Raw genomic sequence first — 23679 nt, forward strand, 5'->3', positions numbered from 1 at the left:
TGGGTTCGGTGTTTGACCAGGAGTGCAAATATGACGAACAACGCAACACGCTTTTCCTGCCACTGTCTATGGTTAACACTACAAAGGGAGCGACGCAATACTTCCTGTATTTCCACATACCGCGTGTGGGAGTACAGCTCGCAAGGTGCCTTCTTGAGACAGTAGACGCTAAGCAACACTGGAATGCTTGGCGACAGCGTGTTGTTCGGAAATTGGAGAATGTCCGCAACTGCCTCGAGAAGGATCCCCTTTCTGGCGCAGTCCCAGACCAGGAACTCAGTAAAAGACCGTCCATCACTGCCGGTGACATTTTCGAACACGCCGCCATCATCCAGGCCCATCAGCTTTTCACGAAAAGGATTCGTACGCTTAACAAGAAATTTCTGAACTATCGATTCGATAATGCCAAAGACTTGTCCGCTGAACAGCTGTTCTATATCTACTACGCCAGCGGAAAGTGTCAAACATATGATACGGAGTACCGAATGATGCGGCAGCGAAGTTCGATGCTTGTGAACCTAGTTCTGTCACACGACAGCTTGTTCCACAAGACTTTCGACTGCCGCCAGAATACAACCATGAACCCGATGAAGAAATGCCATTTATGGAGCCTGTAACGAGGGCTCCGATAGTGTGATTAATGTTACGCGAAATGTGGCACCACGCACGAGTGCAGTTACAGTGGTGTTCTCATCTGTACGCTCAAAGGTGAATAACGCGTTGCACGGGCTATAACGTAATTGCCCGGTTGAATGAAAATAAACATTATTACAATTACTGATTTAATTTAAGAACTTGTAGGTATATTACCAATGGGAGTGGGTGGACGTTTTCAATACATCCCTTTTATCAAAGATCACGGAAGTTGAATGGACTATGGAATCTTCCACCAAAGTTCCCCGAACACCCCATAAACTTATGCCAAACACCCGTATGCCAAACACCCGTATGCCAAACTTTAGAACGAATCGCTGTAGCAGACGAATTCTGACTTCATCCACGTAGCGACAGGAGGCAATAAGCGGGCCCTCTGTAATTCGGTGGCGTTTGCTGTACGGGCCTTCGTTATCGCACGATACACCAGTACTTGTCGAAAGACGTCGCGTCATGCAGTTAGCGTTGATAGCTCTCTTTTGAGTGTCATATCGTGTCTAAGAGAGTGAGACGCTACCGGTCATAATCGATAGGCGGCGTCATGAGAGATAAGAGAATTGCGTGTGGGAACCCAGACGCAATTTTGTTTGAAAAGACGACATTTTTGAAGATTTTGTAAAGACTACGCGGAATTGCTGTTTGAAGAAGCCCGACAGGTAAGGAACCTAGGTGATAATTGTGTAAGTAAGGTTTCCATCCACTGAACACGATGGAAATTGATGTTCTCAGGCTGGAACACAGAAGAAAGGACAGACACAAGCCTCAAGTGCCTAAGAACAATGAAGGAAGGAAGCCGCTGGGAATGTAAGGCATCCTGTAGTTCTATTCAGACCAAGTATATTGAGATGCGACGCACAGAAGGACATGGTTACTTGACCGACGGCGTCTCCCTGAGTCAGCAGGTGGTTCGCATTATACTTTTCTTCTTTTCAATGGTTTCCAATATATAACACAAAGAAAAGTCTAGAACGTCATACTCTAAACATAACACCAATACCTGGCGGCTTTTCGAGTCGCAAAACACACCGCCTCTTTCGAATTTCCCGCCACTCGTTAGCTCATTGACGGAATTCTGGGCGTTGACTGCATGGGCGTTTGACGTCATCCCAGCGGTGTGCCCAGATGCGTTTTCTATATATGCGTACGTTTTCTCGGTTTGACACCAGGTGTGCCAGTGTCGGAGCGAACCGCCATGTTTAAAATTCGAGTTTACGAAAACTACGAGGTGTTAACGCATGCACTTTCGTGTATTCTATCGGTAGTAACTGCCGGAAATGTCCATCCAACTTCTGGTCAGAGACCCTTTAAAGTAGCTTTAAGTTCATGGCAAAAGTTCCCCGATGGTGAAAATGTTGACCCCTTTGTCTTTTTATTTCTTTCTCTTTTCCGTTTTCTATTTTTTCTTTTTTTGTGGTCAAGTTCATTTTTATAGGAACTTATAAAAAGTCAGGTGGGAACTACCTGTATACAGTTACTCATACGGGCGTATCCATTCTACATATAGTTCCGTATAGCCCAGCCCAGTCCCTTTCGTGAAATCACGGCCGCACCGCGTGCGTGAGGGAGAGGAAGATGCCTTTGATATGGTCCCCAAAACACGTTCCGATAAGTTCAGATAGAAAATACATGTGTCGAGTTACGACTATTCACTTGAGGGGCGCTGGACCTGTATTAAGAGAAGCATGTAGCCGGCATTTGCTGATTAACCGTCGCCAGAGCTCCGACCCTATCGAGCGACATCCCGTGCACGCTGACACGCGAACTTCCGACGCGCGCATTACCAAACATGACTGCGGTTGGCTTCGTATGAATTTTGCATCTTGCCACCAAGCCCGGGTAGCCCCAAGCCCAACTCCTCGAAGCTAGGGAGAAGCATGGTCTCGCAGCCGTCGCCTGGTCCAGCAAGGGGTCCTTATTTTCGGGTTCCTCGCGACTCGATACAAAGACTGCTCCAGCGCAGCGAAAATTGATAGTGCTGACCTCGAGTAAACCAACGAACCAAACGAGAACCAAATCTCGTTGCTGACCTCGAGGCCATCAATGTCCAATACTACTCCTGCCCCGATGCCTCCTGAAGTTTGGGCACGGACACCGATCATGAGATTGCCACCCACTATTTCCCAGGTAAGTTCGCACTCACTCAAACATAACAAAATGACGACAAGAGGCGGATGCGTCTTTGAGCACTGCAGGCGACAGGGGAAGTTAGTTTTTGATGTTGGAAGCGGTTTGTAACGCACGGTGCTGCTTAGCAGTCAGTTTACCACTCTTCCTTCAGCAAGAAGGCAAGGAGGAAAGGCGGACGCTTTTTAAAATGGTGCCCTTCGCCGTCAAAGTTAATAAACTTTATCCCTGCAGACCTCGCACTGTATCAACTGCGGTACCATCGTTCCTATGCCGCCTGCCCATGTTGTTCTTCTCTCCTCGACAACCAGGGCCACAGCCATCGTAGACGTCCAAGTGGGAAATCGTGGGCTCTTCCCCGGTCTCCGACGGTCTCCTTACAGTTCCCGGAGGCGTCGGCGATCTAGATCATCCAGGCGACGTTTCACATCACGTTCATCAAAGGGACGTCGCGGAAGGTCATGGTCCTACAGTTCGAGCAGCCCTGAGTATTCATCTTCGGGTGATAATTCACACCGACGTATACCCAGAAGCACTCTCAGACGCCCTCCCGAACCGTACTATGCTGATCCACCTCTACCGCCTCCAACCGACCCTCTAGAAAGATACAGCACGGATCCTGAGATTACTGGAAGGCCAGACCAGATGTACGACAGTCCATTACTTGGAAACGCGCAGTATCTTACCCATTCCGGGAAGCACGTTCCTACGACATAAGCCTGTGGTGGTCGGATGAAGGTGGTCGGAGTAAGGGTGATCGGATGGAGGTTACTGTTCAACGACCTGAGCTTACGGGGTTCAACTTCAACTTGCACTGCTCTGGAATCTATCACTGGGATGTTGCAAGACAAAATTCAGGCGACCCGTCAGTTGTCCATCGGAGATACGTTGCGGCTGGTACCTGCTGGAAATGAGGACGTCGTTACCGCGTGCCTGGTTGATATAATACAACAATTTATATAATACAATGTAATACAATAATATAATATATAATACAATATAATACAACAATGACTGATACAGAAACTAACTTTCTAGTCAAATTTTGATGTTTGCGTGACTGCGAACTTAACCTCGGAGATGGTGGGTGGCAATCTGATGATCGATTTCCGTGCCCAAACTGCTGGGGGCATCGGGGCAGGAGCAATATTTGCTGGACATTTGCTGGCTGGACATTGATGGCCTCGAGATCAGCACTTTCACTTCTCGCTTTGCTGGAGCAGTCTTTGCATCAGACTTCACGTCTCAAACTTCTTTCTTTCTTTCTTTTTTTTTCTGTTGGCTTTGTCACACTGGTTGTAGTAGTAGTGCTCGGCGCGCTCCTTGAAGGTGTGGCAATTACGGGACTGCTACCTTTTCCTACAGTTGCTTCCCCTTTCTTCGGCTTCTTTGTCTTCTTGGATTTCTTAGATTTCGTTTTCGACAGAACCCTGGGACTGGAAACTTTGCTGTCAGTAGCTGCCGTGCTACTGGGCCAGCCATGCGAGATGGCGTACGTCTGACGGACATTCCAGCATTTGAGTTCGTACCGCCATCGTCAGTGGATGTGGAACGCACCTTTTCGGCGTATCAGCTGGTACTGGGCGACAAGCGCCGGATCTTTACGCCGACAAATCTCGAAATGGCGCTTGTGTCGTACTGCCTCTATACAACTTTACCTGATGAATGCTTTTTATCGTAAAACTGTGAACATTCTGTGAACTGTCAACTTTTGTGAACTGTGAACTTCTGTGAACATTCCTTGCTTGACCCAGTTAGTTCTTGCCTTTAGTTTAATAGAATTCTTACCCAGTTAAGTGGAAACCAGTTGAAAACTCTGTACCGGAGGCGCAATTAGCGGGAACATTCGCAAGCAAAGCCTAGCGAATACGGAAAGCGCGGTTTGTAAGACAAAGCTCTATTAAACGTTACCTCATTAACTAACTATACGTTCCATCAGTATCAACAACTGTTTTCATTCATTTATTTCTCGTACTTCACAAGACCGTCCTAAAGCAACCAGCGATAAGTGTGTACGGGATGTCGAAATTTTACGCTGCCTTAGCTGCACTATTCCATTCTACGAAACAGGTTATACGGCACCCCTTTCCTGCGCCGCATTTCCAAGCTAGCGGTGGCGCCACTCATCGGCCCGGTTATTGCATCCTCAACTTCTACATTTCAGCTTACCTTAGTACACTTTTGTATAAGCGGTGGGTATCCCACGAGAGATGTTTCATTCTATAAAGTTGTTTATCAACATCATCCACCGCGTTTTTAGGAGCTGTTGCTGTTGTCTGCTACGGCAGTCTTACGTCCGCTTCCCGGAATTGAAAATTCAAATTTCCATTGTTCAATGATGACGTAGATCTCGCGGGCAGATGGGTAGCGCCCCTAGTGGACCGTGCAGATGGAGGGGGGGATATATTTATAAGACGAGAAAGAAAAAAAAAAAACGGGGGAAAGGTCAGCCAAATGGGACGTCGGCTTGCTATTCCGCAAAGAAAGAAAACTGAAAGACGAATAAGATAAATAAAAAAGAAAAGACGGAAAGGAAATAAAAGGATAAACCAACAAACGGCAAGGAAAGCATGAGGTTGAGAGTGGGGCACTGAAAAATGAGATTGCACGACTGGTGTTCACAGGCTGTTCATAAGACCTGCGGATGGGCTCCTCATAGGGTTGCCGATTATGACATGGCCGTTATAATCTAGTATGTCGTGGTTTTAACGTGTAAATACTGCTCATCACTTACCTTTTAAAATGCATAGTTGATTCATGCGTAACGTCCATGCTGCTCCTTTTGACATAGATGTACTTGGAACTACACTCATTCCCCTCTGCAATACCGCACGAGCCCCCTGGAGTATAAACTATAAACTATTGCCAGGAGAACGAACAACAACGTTTATTTTCATTCAACTCGCCGTTCATTTGCGTTAAAGTCGGCGCAATACGTGAACGTTCATTCTTCCAAGCGCTACGTGTTTTCCATGGTGACACTTTTTCAGCCGTTGTCACTATCTCCAAAAGTGACATTTCTTCATCGGATTCATGGTTGTATTCTGGCGGCAGTTGAACGCTTTGTGGAACGAGCTATCGTGCGAAAGGACTAGGTTTACCAGCTTCCGACTTCCATGCCGTGTCATTCGGTACTTCGTATGATATACCTCGCACTTTCCACCGGTATAGTAGATGTAGAACAGCTGTTCTGCAGACAAGTGTTTCGCGTTCTCGAACCGATAATCTTGAAAGTTCTTGCTAAGCTTGTGAATCCTGCTCGTGAAAATATTATGGGCCTGAACGATGGCTGCGTATTCGAAAACGTCACCAGCAGTAATGGACGGCGGCCTTTTACTGGGGTGCTGGACACTGACGGTGCTGGAAAGGTACGGATCTTCGAAGCACTTGCGGACATTCGCAAACTTCCGAACTGTAGGCTCTCGCCAAACATTGGCGTATCTTGAAGAGCCTAGGGTCTCAAGAAGGCATCTTGCAAGTTGTACTCCCAAGTGCGGTATATGAAAATAGAGAAAGAGTTGCGTCGCACCCTTTGTTGTGTTAGCCATAGACAGTGGTAGGAAAAGCATATTGCGTTCTTTGTCATACCTGCAGTCCTGGTCAAACACCGATCCCATCCACAAATCGTCCCCGTTCGTGGCTGTAGCTTTGATGGAATCTCGGAAAGTGTTTTGCATTATTGCTTGATACGAGACAAGAGCTTCCAGTGGAGTGAAGCCCGGTTGGGATACCTTTGGACGCGTGCGGTTGTATATCATCCATTGCGGAAAGAAGGTTTTCATCCGCATGCTTGACAATTGCTTGATGACGTTTGTCTTTGTGATTTTGTCCATCCAGGGTAGATCTGTTATGGAGCGGATGATCTGGCGCTTCATGTCATGGGCTAATCTAGTGAAAAAGGCAACGTCCAGGTGATGCTTCGTGGATAGGTAGCCTAAGTAGTGGACTTGTTTAGGTAGTGCGCGCTCCACTATACGAATACAGTTGTGCTCTCTGGCTCTTATCTGCTCTTGCGATAAATGTTCTTGCGGGGAGAACACCCACAGATTGTCCACGACAGCGTAGCCAAGGTAATTGAGGACAGTTCTGGGTGGCGTTGACTGTATTGTCTCGTATAACTCTTGCAAAGCTTCTCCATGGTTTATGTTGATGACAGTGCCATTAGTGAGGTCTAAAATTCCCGATAAAGCGGATGATATGAAAGTTCGAAATTCTGTTTGGCTGTCGACAACCACTTTGTCACTGTTAGACCTACTCAGGTTGGAAATAGTTCTTGAAAATGCCACGATGTCATTGACGATTTCATCCATTTCGCTCTGTGCATCCAGAAGGTTTAGTGTTTGTTTGATTCTCTGAAATAACTCCTCGATCGCGTCGTTGTCGTGGGCGTAGGTTGCAGATATTTGCAGGGGGCCTTTCCGAATAGTTACCAGAGCCGAGGTGGTGTTGGTGTTGACGGGCTCGACGACGAAGGTTAAGAAAGTGCTCAGACTTAGCAGTCGCATCAATGTTCCAGACACATTCCAAACGCTTTTCCCCGTCACATTGGCAGCAAGCCCGTATGGCCACCCGTCCAGCCCAACTTTGTTCAGAACTTTAGAGAACGGTCTCTTGCCGAGTTTCTTGATAGTTTCGACATCCATGCACGCTTTCCATAGGTTTTTGGCTCCTTCTACTATCCTGTCCTTCACGTTGCCGGCCTTGATGTAGCTAATAATGGACGACTCTACGTCGTTTACTATAACGTCAGCAGACGACAGCATTCCATAATCAGGCTTCTTCCAGATGCGCGCGCACACTGAGTCGTAAAAATTCCGGCAGGCTTCCTTGCTGTCGACAAGACTTTTGAGGTACAGGCCTTCTCTACGGCATTCCAACGTTCGACAGAGTCGGTAAGACTCCATAGGAGCTCCGCTTCCGGTATCTTTGAACCAAGGACCGTGCATGGCGCGCGATTCATCATCATCATCGTCGTCGATCGAGTCGTGTACGTGAGGTGCCGGCCCCGCTCCGAAGCGGCTGAGGATGGCTAACACACATACTACAATGGCAACAAGGAAAATGACGGTTATTACAACGTTTCCCTGTTTGCTCATCACCTTCACGTATGCAGAAGGTGACCACCAGGATTGATTGGACTGATTAGAGTGCAGCTCTGCAGGGGCAGAACCAGAAGACACGCAACTTGAAGATGACGGCGGAGTGTCTACGGTGCTCTTCGCACAAGTGTCATCTTTGGAAAAGGTACCACTTAACGTGACATTCGTATGCAAGCCTTGATTCCATGCGGAGCTACCAAGCAGGGGTGCTGAAGAGGAGTACGGAACTGTTTTGGATTGTGATTGCGGATATATCGGTGTCGGTGGCACTTGCGGCTGTGCAAGAGACTTCGGAGATGGCTGTACCACAGGAAGGGCAGTAGTGGCCATGCTTGCCAGTGGTCTTTCGAGTGGCTGGGGCTGTGTAGCTGGTGGCTGCGTGACATGGGGCAAAGACTTTTGTGGGGAGCACTGCAGTGGCGCTGCAGTGGGTCGCGGCACTATCTGGGCCGCTGTCTCATGGAGTGGCTTATGAAGAATGACTGACACTTTCGATTCCATGACGACGGGCGCTTGGACGTGAGACCAGATCGGACGCTCGAAACCATCAATGTAGCGTTGGAGTTTGGGAGGGCTTATCTCATAAGAACGTGCTCCCCGAAATGGGTAAGATCCTGCCGGCACCCAAAGCCCTGCCAATGTATTGGCATACATCGGCCTTCCTAGCCCTCTAAGAACTTCAGGCTCCATATAGGGTCTTTCTAAAAGATCGGTTGCGGGTGGCTGGGACATGTCAATATCATGCAATATTGCAGCACGTCTGCGACTGCTTTGGGATCGATGTCGACGGGAATAGACATCCGAAGATGAAGCTGCGGATCGTGATCTCCTGCGACGTCGCTGGGAGTGATGATCCAAAAATTCATCGTTGCGCGGCGACCTTCTGTGACGTCGCACGGATAACCTGGAACGAGACCTCCTGCGCCTTCGCCGTGGCTTCCCCTCCGGTGACGACCAGCTGTCCTCGTCGCCAGCAGATCGTCCGCGACTTCTCCATCCGGAAGAGCGCGATGGCTTGTGTTGTCGAGGAGAGGCGAACTTCCTATGAGGTGGCCTGCCAACAGTCGGCGGTAACGGAATGTTGGCACCGCAGTTGCTGCACTGCGACGTTGAAGTTACTGGGCTTTCGAAGGGTCCCATTTCAGAAGCGGAAGGTCTTCTGCCTACCCTTCCGGTTCTAGCGCTCGAGGAAGACCAATCTTCTGAAGTTGTATGCCCGTTGCTCAGTACCTCGTGCGATACAAAACGGCGCTTCTGGACATCGCTCCCGGTGTCGCTCCCGGTGCTTAACGTCCTCCATCTCCCCCGTATGCCAGATATTGATGTTTGAGTTGCTCGACTAACTTGCGAACCTGTGGACGTCAACGTCGTGATGGATGACAGAGCCTGGGCCGCACGTGACATCGAGCTCTGACAAGTCCTGCACCATGAGGACTGCGACGTCAGCGATCTCACGTCTGATTTTGTTGAAGCAGTTCTTGTGTCGGACTTGACATCTCCCACTTTCTCCGATGGCTTTGACCCACTTGGTGTAGAGCTTGACATGCTTGCGAAGGACGGTGTGGCCGTTGTGGGGCTGCTCTCTCCTCCACCTTCTGCTTTCCTCCACTTCTTCCTCCACTTCTTCCTTTTCTTCTTTTTCTTCCTTTTCTTCTTCCGCTTCTTCCTTTTCTTCTTCTTCTTCTTTTTCTTTCTTTTCTTCTTCTTCTTTTTCTTCCTTCTCTTCTTTTTCTTCTTCCTTTTCTTTTTCTTCTTCCTCTTCTTCCTCTTCTTTTTCTTCTTCCTCTTCTTCCTCTTCTTTTTCTTCTTCTTTCGTCGTCTCTTTTTTCCAGCATCATCCAGCTCTCCTTCCTCAGAAGCGACGTCGACGACGTACGAGCTAACGGTACTGCCACTTCCAGCAGGTACCAGCCGTAATGTATCCCCCATCGACAACTTACGATTGTTGGGAATTGCGTCTTGCAACATTCCAGTAATGGACTCCAGAGCAGTGCAGGTCGAAGTTAAGCCAGCGAGGTCAGGTCGCTGGACAGCTACCTCCATCCGTGCACATAAGCCTGGAAAGGATGCACCACGCTGGGTTACGGCAGCCTGTACACCGCCTCGATCACGTGCCAAGTCTGGATACACATCATCGCACACTACTTCATCCATGGCCCTGAAGCACTCGGATATTGTGTCCACAACTTTTCCAGGAGATCTATCTTGAGGAATAACACGCATGTTAGCTACTTCGACTTCCGTGCTGGAGCTGCTGCTTTGCGGTTCAAGCCACTGTTGGGGATGCTCGTGCTGCTGATATTGTGGCTCAAACTGCCGGTACTGCGGCTCAAACTGCTGCCTGCTACGGTCCAGAGCTCTTCGTGCTCTTCGATTGCTAGCCTCGAAGATAGTGTCAAGTTTCTGAAGCACTTCCTGGTGGAATATTTCTTTTTCGCGGTCCTCTTGCAACTGTACCGATGTGCGAGTCTGAATTTCAGATGGGGGCAGCAGATCTATAATCATGTCGCTGCCAAATGCCCTACCAATGTGTGGAGCAGGCGTCGACGGGCTGACCTTAGCAGGCAGTGGCGCTGCGCTAGGTCTTGTAGGCCTTTCAGCAACATAGACAGGAGCACTTGGTACACTAGGAGGTTCTTGGAGGAACACAGTTCTGGTAGACGCACCGTATAGAGCCGTCGATGAATCTTGTTGTGCGACTGATTGGCCACGGTCAATGTCTATCCTGGTTTCTATTTCGTATTGTGGAGCAGAATATCCGTCAGGCGTGAATAGGCCGAATCCCTGTTGGTTGTAGCATGGAGCAGATGCATTGTACGTCTGCGTTTGGATCTCCACGTGTCCTGGATACGGTTGCCCGCGAAATGTGACATGGGTTGTTGATGAAGGCCTGGAAAGCCCACATTCTTGATCGACGACACATGGTCTTCGCATACAAAGAATTTCTGAAGAGTGGCGCTGAATACATTCTGGGTGATAGCAGGTACGGCCAATTTCCGTCGACTGGGTACGTCGGGAGCAGATCATACACCCGTGTGGGCATATTGATCCTTCGAGAGAGAGTCGTCCATCGGTGCGCTCTGTTTGCTGACTTTGCGTTCTTCGACTGGGATACTGCTGAATAGCAGCATCTGTCTGTTGTACTGCAGGTCTCGGCGGTTGTCCCGGCTGCTCAACTCTCATAACCTGGGGGAAGCGCGGATCAGTCATACCTTTCATTTCCGGCCCAATATTTGTAACCCCTCTTTCAAAGATGGCGTCGCCCATTGTTCTTTCCATGCGTCGGGAATCTAGCACGCCTTGTGGCGGAGCTTGAGGCCAGGCAACGGCAGCACCGGGAAGGTTCGCTGTTGACATGTCTGTTGATGACGTATACCAGGGACTGGTTGTCGATGTGTAGGATGCGTCTGAACTCCGTTTCTTGCGTTTCTTCCGTTTCTTTTTAGACTTCTTTTTGGACCTCTTCTTGGAACGCCTTCTTTTCTTTTTTCTTTTCTTCGACTTCTTTTTCTTCCTTCTTTTTTTGGACCGCTTCTTACGTTTTTTTCGGGACTTGCTTCGACGTCTCGTAAAGATAACCTCACTATCGCCGCCCACTTGACGAGGCGGCGACGCTGCAGACTTAGGTACATCGGAACGTTTGAGCTGACGGATAAGGTCGACAGAACCTTCGTTGTGGAACTCCTGGACACGGATATCACGCTCAAAGGACAGCTTCCTATTGGGCTTGATGATTTCGTTCCCCCAGAATTGGTCCTCGTGGGTGTCACCAATGGAGACGTGCTGCTTGTAGTCGTAGCCCTCTTCGTTTGGGTCGGGAGGAACCTGTAACTGAGGGTCCCTTGAGGGCCCGGGCTGGGGATACTGAGTGGCCATGGTTCGCTGTAGCTAAGGGCTCCGAGTCATCAGGCGTCCGGCTCAGTAGGATCGGGAGCAACTTGCCAAGTCGAAGCCGTCATGTCATAAGAATGCGCGTGGAGTACGTTCGCGTGTTACTATGCACGGGTTGCTGCTCGAGAGATTCGGCCACTTATGGTAAAGACAAAGAAGGCTAAGACCTTTGGCGACAGTCATCACATTCTCCGTCCAGTTTGTCATACTTACGTTATCGTCATAGTCTAGATAGTCAATTACATAGCCCTCGCAAATCTCGGTATGGCCTAATTGCCAGTCTCCATGAGGCCGAGGAAAAAGAAGAAGAAATGGCCCATTGCCATCTTTTACCAGGAAGAAGAAGAAGAAAATGTGCCCCTTTTGTCCTGGCCAATCTCCCTTAGTGGCTCACGGCCATCATCTCCTTGGACGACGAAGAAGAAGTATGGCGGGCTACGTTAAGTAGCCTGACCAAGTGGTGGAAGAAGAAGAAGAAGAAGCCTGACCACCTAACCCCCACCAGCGTCCCCGTCTCCACAACGCCCGCCCGTCCCCCTGGAACTATACTCCCCTCTCATACTCCTGGCCAATCGCCCTGTGTGGCTAAGGGCCATTTCCTTTGTGGCTGAAGAAGAAGAAGAAGAAGTAGCGACCACAGAGTCAAAAGAGTCATGTCTCCATCCACGAACCGGTCAAGCGCACTTCTGGTGCTTGTAACTCCAGTCAACATAGGCGCTTTAAGCTGGCTCTCGAGCGTCCTATACCTAGTTCTCAGGGGAACGTACAGTTGGTGTCTCCACTTAACGGTGTTTGTGAGGCCATCCAGAAGCCGGGCGTCCCACACGCGCGCCACTGTTCCGAGTTTCCTTCCGTCGCGGCGGTGGTGAAAGAGATCGCCGTCGTCGGTCTCACAGAGTCGGGAAACGTCACAACTAACGCTCGTCGTCTGTCTTCTGTAAAACAAGCCGCCCACTAATCCCGCAGACAGCGCACACACCGGAAAATGCGTCACGGTGTACGTCGAAACAACCCCTGGTGGTCGAAGTTATCCGCAGTCCCACCCTGCGGCACGTGCAACGGGTCGCCACACTACGCAGAGAAACATTACATGTAACATCACAACACCGAGGAAACCTTCCCGGAGCACCAACTTAAGGCGCCCATAACTAAACGCCCAGGCTAAAGCGGTACGACTTCCGGTCGGTGACGCATTTTCCGGTGTGTTATGCGCCGTTCGGCCATATAGAGATGGCGTTTTGCGGGGTTGGTGGGCGCCTTGTGTTGCAGAAGGCAGACGACAGAAGGAAGCTCGAGCAGTGGAGCACGTGCGAGGCTCCCGGCTTTCGGATAGTCTCGCAAACATCGTTAAAGGAGCACTGAGGTGACTGCCAAAATGTCTTTTGTTTTCGTTTTCCGGTGCAGAATGCTCTCCAACGAACAAGATGAGTTTCTGCGAAGTCACGATGAGCACAGGTGTGCTAGAAAGCGAACGCGAAGTTTCGCGCACATTTGAAAAATCCTTCTCCTCGTGAAAAGAGCACATTGGACACCGCGCAAGAGGACGTCGTGACGTATGCTACTCCCCTCACGTGACCAGTGACGTAATTGGACACAGCTCAAGCATGTATAAGCGACGCGTGAGCTGAGAAGACAAAAATAAACACACACAAAAAGGTTCGAGGCACTCTCCCCGTTCAGGTCGTCGTCGAATGCTTTCTCCGACCGCTTTTTTTTCGCTTTTTTTGGAAATGGTCCCCTACCCGAGAAAAGTCATCATGACGTTGGTAGACAGACTGAAACCGAAACAAATCGGAAGAGGGAGGGCTGGGTTTCACGAATGGGCACTTGTGCGCTGCCTCCTATTGGAATAAAAGTAGGACCGAAGGTCACGTCCCTTTCAGGGACCATCGTAATCCCCTCAGGACCGTAGCTTTCCGGCGCGACCTTGTTCGCCCCCCAGCTTCGAGCGTAGTTCAACTCTACCAAATTGGGTGGCACTGTGAACAGTATGACGTCATTTGCTTACAAACAGGGAGAGGTCTATTCGATTGCACAGCTATAACGCACAGCAGGGCGAAAATGTCTCGCTTGGTGACTCCCGGTGCACTGCTTGACACACGAGGCAGGTTTTCGAGCGACGTTAAACGTCACCTCATTGCCACCAAGGGTACGTTCCCTTAAAAGCTTGGGAAAGGACATTCCGGAACCTGGCTAACGCGCCCATTTCTGACGTCTTCTCAAAAGCGGACTCAAGACTCAAAGAGACAGAGACGGAAGCGAAGTGATGTGGTAGACTATTTTGGCGCATGAATGCCTGCCCTGCGCTGCGAGGCGATACCTCGTTTAACCTGTACGAATTTGCAACAACGAACAATGCTCGAAAGAATCAATCGAGAATCAATTGATCTACCGTGTGATCGATCCACTAGAAGATAAAGGCGGGATAGTTGTTAAGTACCACAACTGAGCCACAACTGTTCACCTGCGTGTGGATGTCTAAGTGAGGCTTGTAGCCACTTTTTATAGACTGTCACCAGAGCTCCGAGCCTCTCGAGCAACATCCCGTGCACGCTCACGCGCGAACTTCCGCCGCTGCTATGGTTCTCCATACTGCTACGTTCACAAACAAGGCGCCTGTACGTTCCGTTCCAATATTTCGACTTACCACGAAGCTCGAAGCCCGAAGACCAATGCCACGTAGCCCAGAGCCAGTGAGAGTTATGGCCACGCAGCAGCAGCCACCTGGGCCTGCACTGGATCCTCAGGTTCTGGATCTACAGGTTCCTCCCGACCCAAACGCAGAAGGCTACGACTACAAGCAGCATGTCTCCATCGGCGACACCCACGAGGACCAATTCTGGGGGAACGAAATCCTCAATCCCAATAGGAAGCAGTCCTTCGAGCGTGATATCCGTGTCCAGGAGTTCCACAACGAAGGTTCTGTCGACCTCACCCGTAAGCTCAAGCGTGCCGATGGTCCTAAGCCTGCAGCGTCGCCGCTTGAGCAGCGAGAGCGAGGTCACATCGACCAGACGTCGAAGCCTGTGTTATCTCCCAGAATGGACCCAGTATCGTACTTGCTGGGTTCGCAAATACGTTGTATAATTCACCAAGCATATCTCTCACCGAAGTCACGGTTCACGAGCAACTCAGATGTCTACTCGTTCTGTTCGATTCGTTGAGGACGATTCCCGCCGGCACTACCGTCGGTCTGCCGCCTCATGTTGAAAATCACTGAATCCTGAAGTGTGCAACCGAGATGCGGTCTAATGACACCATCTTCGCTGCTGCAGCTCGAAGACCTTTCTCTAGTATTATTCAAAATCATCAGCACGAATGTTTTGTAAAACTCGCGGCAGTTAGTCCATAATTTCGTATGTAATGATATACAAAATAAATTTGGTGCTGACAAGAAGAGTTTCAGTATCGAAAAGGGTTGGCGCTAACTAACGTGGTCAAAAATTGATGCGACACTCAGAACCAACGGCCATTCACAAGTACTCTTATGTTGCATTTCGCTGTGAAGCTCTGCTTTTTAAATTGCACGTTTGAAATATTCCTGTCAATGTCAGTGGTTCGTCGATGTCAGCACTGCGACTAGCTTCATTTTAAGTCTTACTGCCAACCCCTCCTACCCAAACATTACCGAGTTTCCAAAGTGTGACTTAGGACCCGAAATAGAGTCCAAACTCGTTAATATGACCAAATCCGTTCCCACCGATTTTGGTCATAAAGCGAATTGTCATACTAACGAGAAATGCCCGAACATCGTCGTTCCTCTACCCCTCCCCCTATAGCACACACTGCGTGTGGACCTATACTACATATTCTGAGAAGCAGAGGATTTAGTGGTTTATTTACAATCAATTTCCCATAGAAATCGTAAGCCTTTATCGCATAGAAATCGCCTTTAAGGTATATTATAAATGAAATGAAATTTTTAGTTTGCCTAGTGAACACGAGAAGCGAGAACAGGGAAGCGTAATCGAGATTTTAACGCCGTTACAACAACAAATTTCTTGTCGTTGTAATTGTATGTACCTTTTAACCTGTGGAGCTGTTTTACGCTTGTGGTGCACGATGTACCTTGCACCCCCTAGTACTCTTCCCGTAACATCAAGGGAGCCTGAGGGTAAGTAAATAGTGGCGGAATAACTACAAATCAAGAATGTTTTATTCTCATCCAAGTCGCTGCGCAACTATGACACTCAGTCGATGTAATGCGTCGACGTTATTCTCTTTTGCGCTGCCACTGCACTTGTGCATAATGCGAGACTATTTTCCCTGTTCCAGCCTGGCGCTATCGTCTCCAGAAGTAGCATTTCTTCCCCGGATTCATGGTCGTATTCTGGCGGCAGTTGAATGCCTTGTGGAACGAGCTATCGTGCGACAGAACTAGGTTAACCAACTTAGGACCCCCATGGCTGAACATTCGGGATGTTTGGTACTTCGTATCGTACGTTTGACACTTTCCACTCGTGTAGTAGATGTAGAACAGTTGCTCAGCGGACAAGTCTTTGGCGTTCTCTAACCGATAGTCTTGAAAGTTCTTGTTAATCGTACGAATACTGTTCGTGAAAACCTGATGGGCCTGTATGATGGCGGCGTGTTCGAAAACGTCACTAGTAGTAATGGGCGGCCTTTTACTGGAGCCCTGGGCTGGGGCAGTTCCAGAAAGGTAGGGTCCCTCGAAGCAGTTGCGGACATTCGCCAACTTCCGAACTGTACGCTGACGCAAAACATTGCCGTGTTTTGAAGAGCCTACGACCTCAAGAAGGCATCTCGCAAGTCGTACTCCCACATGCGGTATGTGGAAATAGAGGAAGAGCTTCGTCGCACCCTTTGTGGTGTTCGCCACAGACAGTGGTACGAAAAGCATATGGCGTTCCTCGTCATATCTGCAGTCCTGGTCAAACACTGAACCCATCCAGAAGTCTTCCTCGTTGGTGGCTCTAGCTTTGATGGATTTGTTGAAGGTATCTTGAATTATTTGCTGATAGGAGACAAGAACTTGCAGTGGAGTGATGCTCGGATGAGATGCTTCAGGACGCGTGTGGTTGTACATCATCCATTGTGGAAAGAAGGGTTTGATTCGCATACTTGACAATTGCTTGACGACGTGGGTCTTTGTGCGCGCATCCATCCAGGCCAGGTCTCGTACGGAGCGGATGACGCTGTGCTTTATGTCGTGGGCTAAGCCAGTGAAAAAGGCAATATCAAGCTGACGCATCGTGGAGAGGTAGCCTATGTAGTGGACCTGTGTCGGCAATGCCCGCTCCACCATACGAATGCAGTCGTGCTCTCTGGCTCTTATCTGTTCCGGTGATAAATGACCTTGCGGAGAGAACAGCCAAAGATTGTCAACGACAGCGTATCCCAGGTAATTTAGGACTGTTCTAGGTGGCGTTTCCCGTATCGTTTTGTATAACTTTTGCACGGCTTCCTCATGGTGGATGTTTATTACGGTGCCGTTACTGAGATCTAAAATGCCCGATAACGCGGACGATGTGAAGGTTTGAAATTCTGTTTGATTGCTGATAGTCACATCGTCAATTTCAGGGTCGCTCTGGTTGGAAAGAGTTCTTGAAAATGCCGCGATATCATTGACGATCTCATCCATTTCGCTCTCTACATGAAAAAGACTTACTCTTTCTTTGATTCTTCGAAATAACTCATCGATCGTGTCATTGTGGTGGAAATAGGTAGGACTCGTTTGCATTGGACCTTTCCGAATCGTTACTAGAGCTGTGCTGTTGGTGATGGGTCCAACGACGAGAGTGAAAAAAGTGCTTAGACTTAGCAGACGTATCAATGTCCCGGACACGTGCCAAACGTTTTTTCCAGTGACATTGGCAGCAAACAAGTATGGCCATCCGTCCAACCCGACCTTGTGAAGGATTCCTGTGAGCGGCTTCTTGCCGAGCTTCCCGATGGCTTCAACATCCATGCAGTCCTTCCATAGGCGCCTGGCTCCTTGTACTATCGTGTCTTTCACGTTGCCGGCCTTGACGTAGCTAATAATGGATGACTCCACACCCTTCACCATAAGCTCAGCAGACGACAAAACTCCGGCTTCGGCAGGCGTCTTCCAGGTTCGCGCACACACATAGTCGTAGAAGTTCGTGCAAGCTCCTGCGTTGTCGACAAGGCTTTTCAGGAACAAGCCTTCTCTTCGGCATTCCAAAGTTCGACACAGTCCGTAAGGCTCCATAAAAGTTCCGCCCCCCGTTTGGTTAAACCATGGCGCATGCATGATCCGTGATTCATCATCGTCATCCACAGACTCACGTAACATAGGTGCCCGCCCACCTCCGAAGCGGCTGAGGATGGCTACAACACATGCCACAACACCAACAAGGAAAATAAAGGTCATTGCAGCGTTTCCCTGTTGGTTCATTCTCTTCATGTACCCATAGGGTGACCACCAGGACTCAGCGGGCTCTTTAGGATACAGGTTCATTGGAGCTAGACTAGAAGACATGTAGCTTGATGACGACTGAGTGTCTACGCTCATCTTGATCAAAGTGTCATCCGTGGAAAATGTACCACTTGACATCGTATTGGGATATAAGGTTTGATTCCACGCAGAACTGGCAAGCAGGGGCGCGGAGGAGGCGTACGGTGTTATGGAGGGTGATTGCGAATATATCGGTGCCTGTGGCATTGGGAGCTGTGGAAGCGATATCGGAGATAGCTGTACAACAGGAAGAGCAGTAGTGGCCATGTTTCCCAGTGGCATCTGGGGTAGTTGAGGCTGCATAACTTGCGTCTGCGCTGCTAATTGGGGCAAAGAATTTTGTAAGACACATTGCACGGATGCTGAAGTGGGTTGCGGTACTGTCTGAGCACCTGTGTTTTGAAGTGACTTCTGAGGAAAAACTGCAACTTCAGATTCGACGACGACGGGCGCTTGGGGGGGAGATACGGTGCGGCCATCAATGCCATCTATGTAGCGCGGAAGTGTGGGAGGACTTCGTTCATATGAACGTGCATTACGAAATGGATAAGATCCAGCCCGTCTCCACAGTCCTGGCAACGGACTTGCGTACATCGGCCTACCCGGTCTTCCGAGAATCTCCGGTTCCACGTAGTATCGTCCTAAAAGATTGATTGGGGAAGGTATGGGTTGATCAATATCATACGGTCGAGCAGGACGTTTGCGACTGCTCCTGGATCTATGTCGGCGGGAACAGCCATGCGAAGATGAAGATTCAGAGCTAGACGAACAGTGGGACCGTGATTTTCTGCGGCGTCGCCTTGATGAACGCGATCTGGAGCGCCGTCTGGATGACCTTGATCTAGGCCGCCGACGCCTCCCGGAGCTGGAACGAGACCGTGAACGTCTTGGCTCTGGCGACCCTTCTGGGGATGGCCGGTCGTCCTGGACCGGTGGTGGTGGTGGTGGAGGCTGCCGCGGAGGAGAACGTCTACGCCTTCTCCACCCGGAAGAACGCGATGGCTGCGGCCTGCGTTGTGTAGGCGAGGAGAACCTCCTGGCAGGCGATTGGCCAACAGCCGGTGACGGCATCATGGCGCCGCAGTTGGTACACTGCGAGGATGAACTTAGAGATTTTCTGGCGGTGAAGGGCCCAATTTCAGAGGCAGAACGTCTCCTGCTTTCCATCCTTGCCCTGGTGCTCGAGGAGGAGCCTTCTCCTGAAGATGTAACCCCGCTGCCCAGCACCACGTGCGTTACAAAGCGGTACTTCTGAGGACTGCTTCCGCTGCCGCTCACCGTGCTTAACGACCTCCGCCGCCGAGATCTTAATGTTTGACTGTCTTGACTCGCTTGGGAACCTGAAGTCGTCAACGTCGTGATTGATGTTTGGGCCCAGACTGAAGGAGACATAGAGGTAGGAAGGGTCCCCGACCCTGAAGGTTTCGACGTCAAGTCTGGCTTCGTTGAAGCAGTTTTCGTGTCAGACTTGACGTCTCCCACTTTTTCTGGTGGCTTGGTCGCACTGGTTGTTGTGGTTGTACTAGTCGTGCTTGTTGAAGACGGCGTGGTCGTTGAAGAACTGCTCTCTCCTCCTCCTCCTGCTTTCGCTTTCTTCTTCTTTTTCTTCTTCTTCGGCTTCTTCTTTTTCTTCTTCTTCTTCTTCTTTCGCTTCTTTTTCTTCTTCTTTCTCTTTTTCTTCCTTTTCTTCTTCCTTCTCTTCTTCCTCTTCTTCTTCCTCTTCTTCCTTCGCTTCTTCTTACGCTTCTTCCTCCGCTTCTTTTTCCTTCGCTTCTTCTTCTTCCTTCGTTTCTTCTTTCGCCTTCTTTTCCGATCGTCGTCCAACTGGGCTTCCTCTGCGATGACGTCAACGACGTACGCGATAACAGCGTCCCCCTTTCCAGCAGATGCAAGCCGTAACGAGTCTCCGATGGCCAGCCGACGATTCTTTGGAATTGTGTCTTGCAACATTCCTGTGATAGATTCCAGAGCTGTGCACGTTGAAGTTAACCCAGCAAGCTCAGGTCGCTGTACTGCTACTTCCACTCGTGCACCTAAACCAGGAAAGGATGCAGGGCGCTGGATGACGCAGGCCTGTACACCACCTCTACCACGTGTCAAGTCTGGGAGCACATTGTCGCGCACTACATCGTCCATCGCCCTGAAGCAATCAGAGATCATGTCGACAACCTTTCCGGTAGGCTTGTCTGGAGGAATGACCGGCATGTTCACTACTTCGCCTTGCAAGCTGGAGCTGCTGCTTTGCGGTTGAAGCCACTGTTGGCGATGCTCGTACTGCTGGCACTGTGGCTCAAACTGGTGCCTGCTGCGATCCACGGCCTTTCGTGCTCTTTGAGCGCTGGCCTCGAAGATAGTGTCAAGTTTCTCAAGCACGTCTCTATCAAACATTTCTTTTTCAAGCTCCTCTTCAAACTGGACCGAAGCTTGAGTCCGAATGTTAGCTCGGGGCAACAGACCGGTGGTCATGTCGGTGTCAACCGACCTGCCGAGGAGTTCAGTAGACGTTGAAGCAGTAACCTTCTCAGACAGCGGCGCAACGCTAAGTCCTGTCGGTGTGTGCGTTCCGGCAGCATAGCCTGGGAAAACTGGTGTGTTTGGCACACTTCGAAGTTCCTGGTGGAATATCGTACTAGCATTGGCACCGTAGAGAGCTGCTGAGGAGTCTTGTGGTACAGTTGGTTGACCATGGTCAATGTCTATTCGGGTTTGGATTTCATATTGTGGGGCACAATATCCGTCAGACGTGCACAGGCTAAATCCTTGTTGGTCGTAGAAGTGGACCGCTTCATTGTACGTCTGATACCGAACCAATTCTGGGTGGCAGCAGCTATGGTCAAATTCCGCCTCCTGTTGTCCATAGCACACAATACACCTTGCACTGCATGTTGAGGTCTTGGCTGAGCGTCCTCCTTCGATACCCTCTGTTTGATGACTTTGCGTTCTTAGACTGGGGTACTGCTGAACAGCAGCATCTGTCTGCTTCACTGGTGGTCTCGGCAACTGTCTCGGTTGCTGAACTTGCATAAACTGGGTAAATTGGGGCTGAGTCATGCCTTTCGCTTCTGGTCCTATATTTGTAACGTCTCTACCAACGATACCCACGCCCGTATTTCTTTCAAGGCGTCGGAAATCTGCTACTTCTTGTGGCGGAGCTTGAGGCCATGTGACCACATTACCAGGGAGGTTTGCTGTTGACATATCCGTTGATGACGTATACGACGAAGGAGGAGTTGTGGATGTGTTGGATGTACCTGAACTCTGTCTCCTGCGTTTCTTCCGTTTCTTCGTAGACCTCTTTTTAGATTTCTTCTTTGACTTCTTTTTGGAATGCTTTCTTTTCTTCGACTTTTTCCTCTTCCTTGACCTTGACCGCTTTTTCTTACGTCTCTTGCGGGATTTGCTTCGACGTTTTGTCAAAATCATTTCGTTATCGCGGCTCACTTCGCGAGGAGGCGACGCTGCGGTCTCAGGAACATCATCGCGCTTGAGCTGACGAGTGAAGTCGACAGAACCTGCCTTCTGGAGCTCCATGACGTGGATATCATGCTCGGCGGACATATTTCTATTCGGCTTAACGGGTTCGTTGCCCCACAATTGGTTCTGGTGAGTATCGCCAATGCAGACATGCTGCTTGTAGTCACTGCCCGCCTCGTTTGGGTCGGGAGGCACCGGAAGATAAGGCACCCTTGCCGGCCCAAGCGGCGGCTGTTGCTGCGTGGTCATGGTTCTCCCCTACCTTCGAGCCATTGGGCTTCCGGCTTCGTCGGCTTGGTGGTAAGCCGCCGAACTCATACGGAACGAACCGCAGTCATGTTTGGGAAAGCGCGTGGCGGAAGTTCGCGTGTGAGCGTGCACGGGATGTTGCTCGAGAGGCTATGAGGCCTGGTGACGGTTTGTCAGCAATTGGTTTGGCCACATGCTTCTCTTCCTACACATACAAGCGCAATGTGCATTTTCTGGTCGAGCTTATTAAAATTTGTTTTATGGACCATGTGAAAGGACCCAAGGTAGCTCTACACCTCATCAGAAGCAAACCGTAGCGGAGACAAAGGCCCTCGTCTTCGTCTTCTACGTCACAGATGCAATTACGCAATGTGCTGACAGTATACACTCTAAGGAAAAAAAAAAGGGAGAATTTTCTACCCATCCAGGCAGAGTTGTATTGCAACCACATTTCTACTCAAACCAATTTTACCTTTTGGGTGTAACTGCAGAGTAGAAACAAACTACAGAGTTGAAACTCTCGTTCTACCAGCTTGTGGGTAGGATATGCTGCACCTTTTTTTTCTTGGAGACGATGTGAGAGAGAGGATCAAGGGAAAGGGACGCTGAAGGTAGAGAAGGCGCGCGTGGAGTGGCACGAAATGGTAGAAGTACTGTCGTTCTACCAGCTTCGATAAGGAATCATACCTTTTTTTTTTCCTTAGAGTGTATAATTGCTGCAGGATAGTGTGAACTACATGGTTCCCAAAGAAAAACTTCACAGGTCCTTCTGCGCATTTGGAATGTTTACGTACTGTCATTTTTGTTAATTTAAAGGGACTATGAAATTTCCCGAACCCCCATACTTTTTTTCGATGGAAACTGTTCTTCCCGCAGAGAAACTAATATGCCACAAATTTTTCCGGACGAAATCGCTCCACTCTGCGAGGAGCGCGCGCTGGAAATGTCTCTTCCGCGTTCCTCCTCTCCCGCGCATATTTCCCTGCCGATGGTGTAACTGTACGGACCGCTCTTCGGTTCCCCGTTACGTCACCGGTGTTGCACAATGGCAAGTAATGCCGAGCTCGCGCTGTGGCTGCCGCCACTGCCGAAATCTGCCGATCGCGCGAAAGCTGCTGTCATGGAGATTTCCACTCCCGATGAACGCATACGCAGGATCCTACGGCGCATGCTCCTGGCGGGATTCCTCGGCTCGGCAACACGTTACGATGACGTGTTGCTGAGCCGGCAGTGGTCGCGTCAAGTTACCCGTTGTGTCTCCGCTCGGCAGCTCGTCACCGCGCGGCGCCAGCTGTCCTCCCTTCGCCGCTCCGTTTAAATTCGCTCCCGAGAAATCCGCTCGCGCGACGAAAGTAAAATTTCGGTTCTAGACTCAGAAAAATGTCTTCTTTCGAACGAAACGAAGAAAAAAATCGTTTCATAGTCCCTTTAAGGAAATAATTCCGTTAGGACTGGCATTTGGAGTGGTGAAAAAGCGTCGAAAAGTGGGGCGCATTGAGGAGCGAGCTCGCGCGAAGTGCCGGTAAGTAAAAATTGGCTCACATCGCAAGCACAGACGAGGAACAGAACTTCTTCTTCTTCTTCGTCCCACGGAGAATGGCCATTAGCCCCAAGGGAGATCGGCCAGGGCTATGAGGATGTCCAACTGTACTATGACTTGACGGTGACAATTTGGGTGGAGAATGTGAAGGTTGGTGGAGAACGTAATGGTTGAAGTGGTGGAGGTGCTGAAGTTCGCTTGTTTTGGCT

The 23679-nt window shown here is 49.8% G+C and overlaps 1 protein-coding gene and 1 long non-coding RNA gene across 2 annotated transcripts; one reads left to right on the forward strand and one right to left on the reverse strand.

Moving 5' to 3' along the window:
* Positions 1-2381: 2381 nt before the first annotated feature.
* Positions 2382-4581, forward strand: LOC135370119 (uncharacterized). The gene is made up of 2 exons (XR_010415224.1): positions 2382-2778; positions 3013-4581. It is a non-coding gene; the product is annotated as an uncharacterized LOC135370119 (long non-coding RNA).
* An 11325-nt stretch (positions 4582-15906) lies between these two features.
* LOC135370464 (uncharacterized) lies at positions 15907-22083 on the reverse strand. Its single transcript, XM_064604210.1, has one exon. It carries the CDS (start codon positions 21928-21930, stop codon positions 16051-16053), a length of 5880 nt encoding a protein of 1959 aa, XP_064460280.1. The 5' UTR covers positions 21931-22083; the 3' UTR covers positions 15907-16050.
* Positions 22084-23679: the final 1596 nt, after the last annotated feature.

The sequence above is a fragment of the Ornithodoros turicata genome, chromosome 10, assembly GCF_037126465.1.
Source record: "Ornithodoros turicata isolate Travis chromosome 10, ASM3712646v1, whole genome shotgun sequence".
In the NCBI taxonomy this organism is placed as follows: domain Eukaryota; kingdom Metazoa; phylum Arthropoda; class Arachnida; order Ixodida; family Argasidae; genus Ornithodoros; species Ornithodoros turicata.

Coding starts and splice junctions, on each gene's coding strand:
- LOC135370464 (XM_064604210.1), bottom strand. CDS start 21,930: ATGACCACGCAGCAACAGCCGCCGCTTGGGCCGGCAAGGGTGCCTTAT.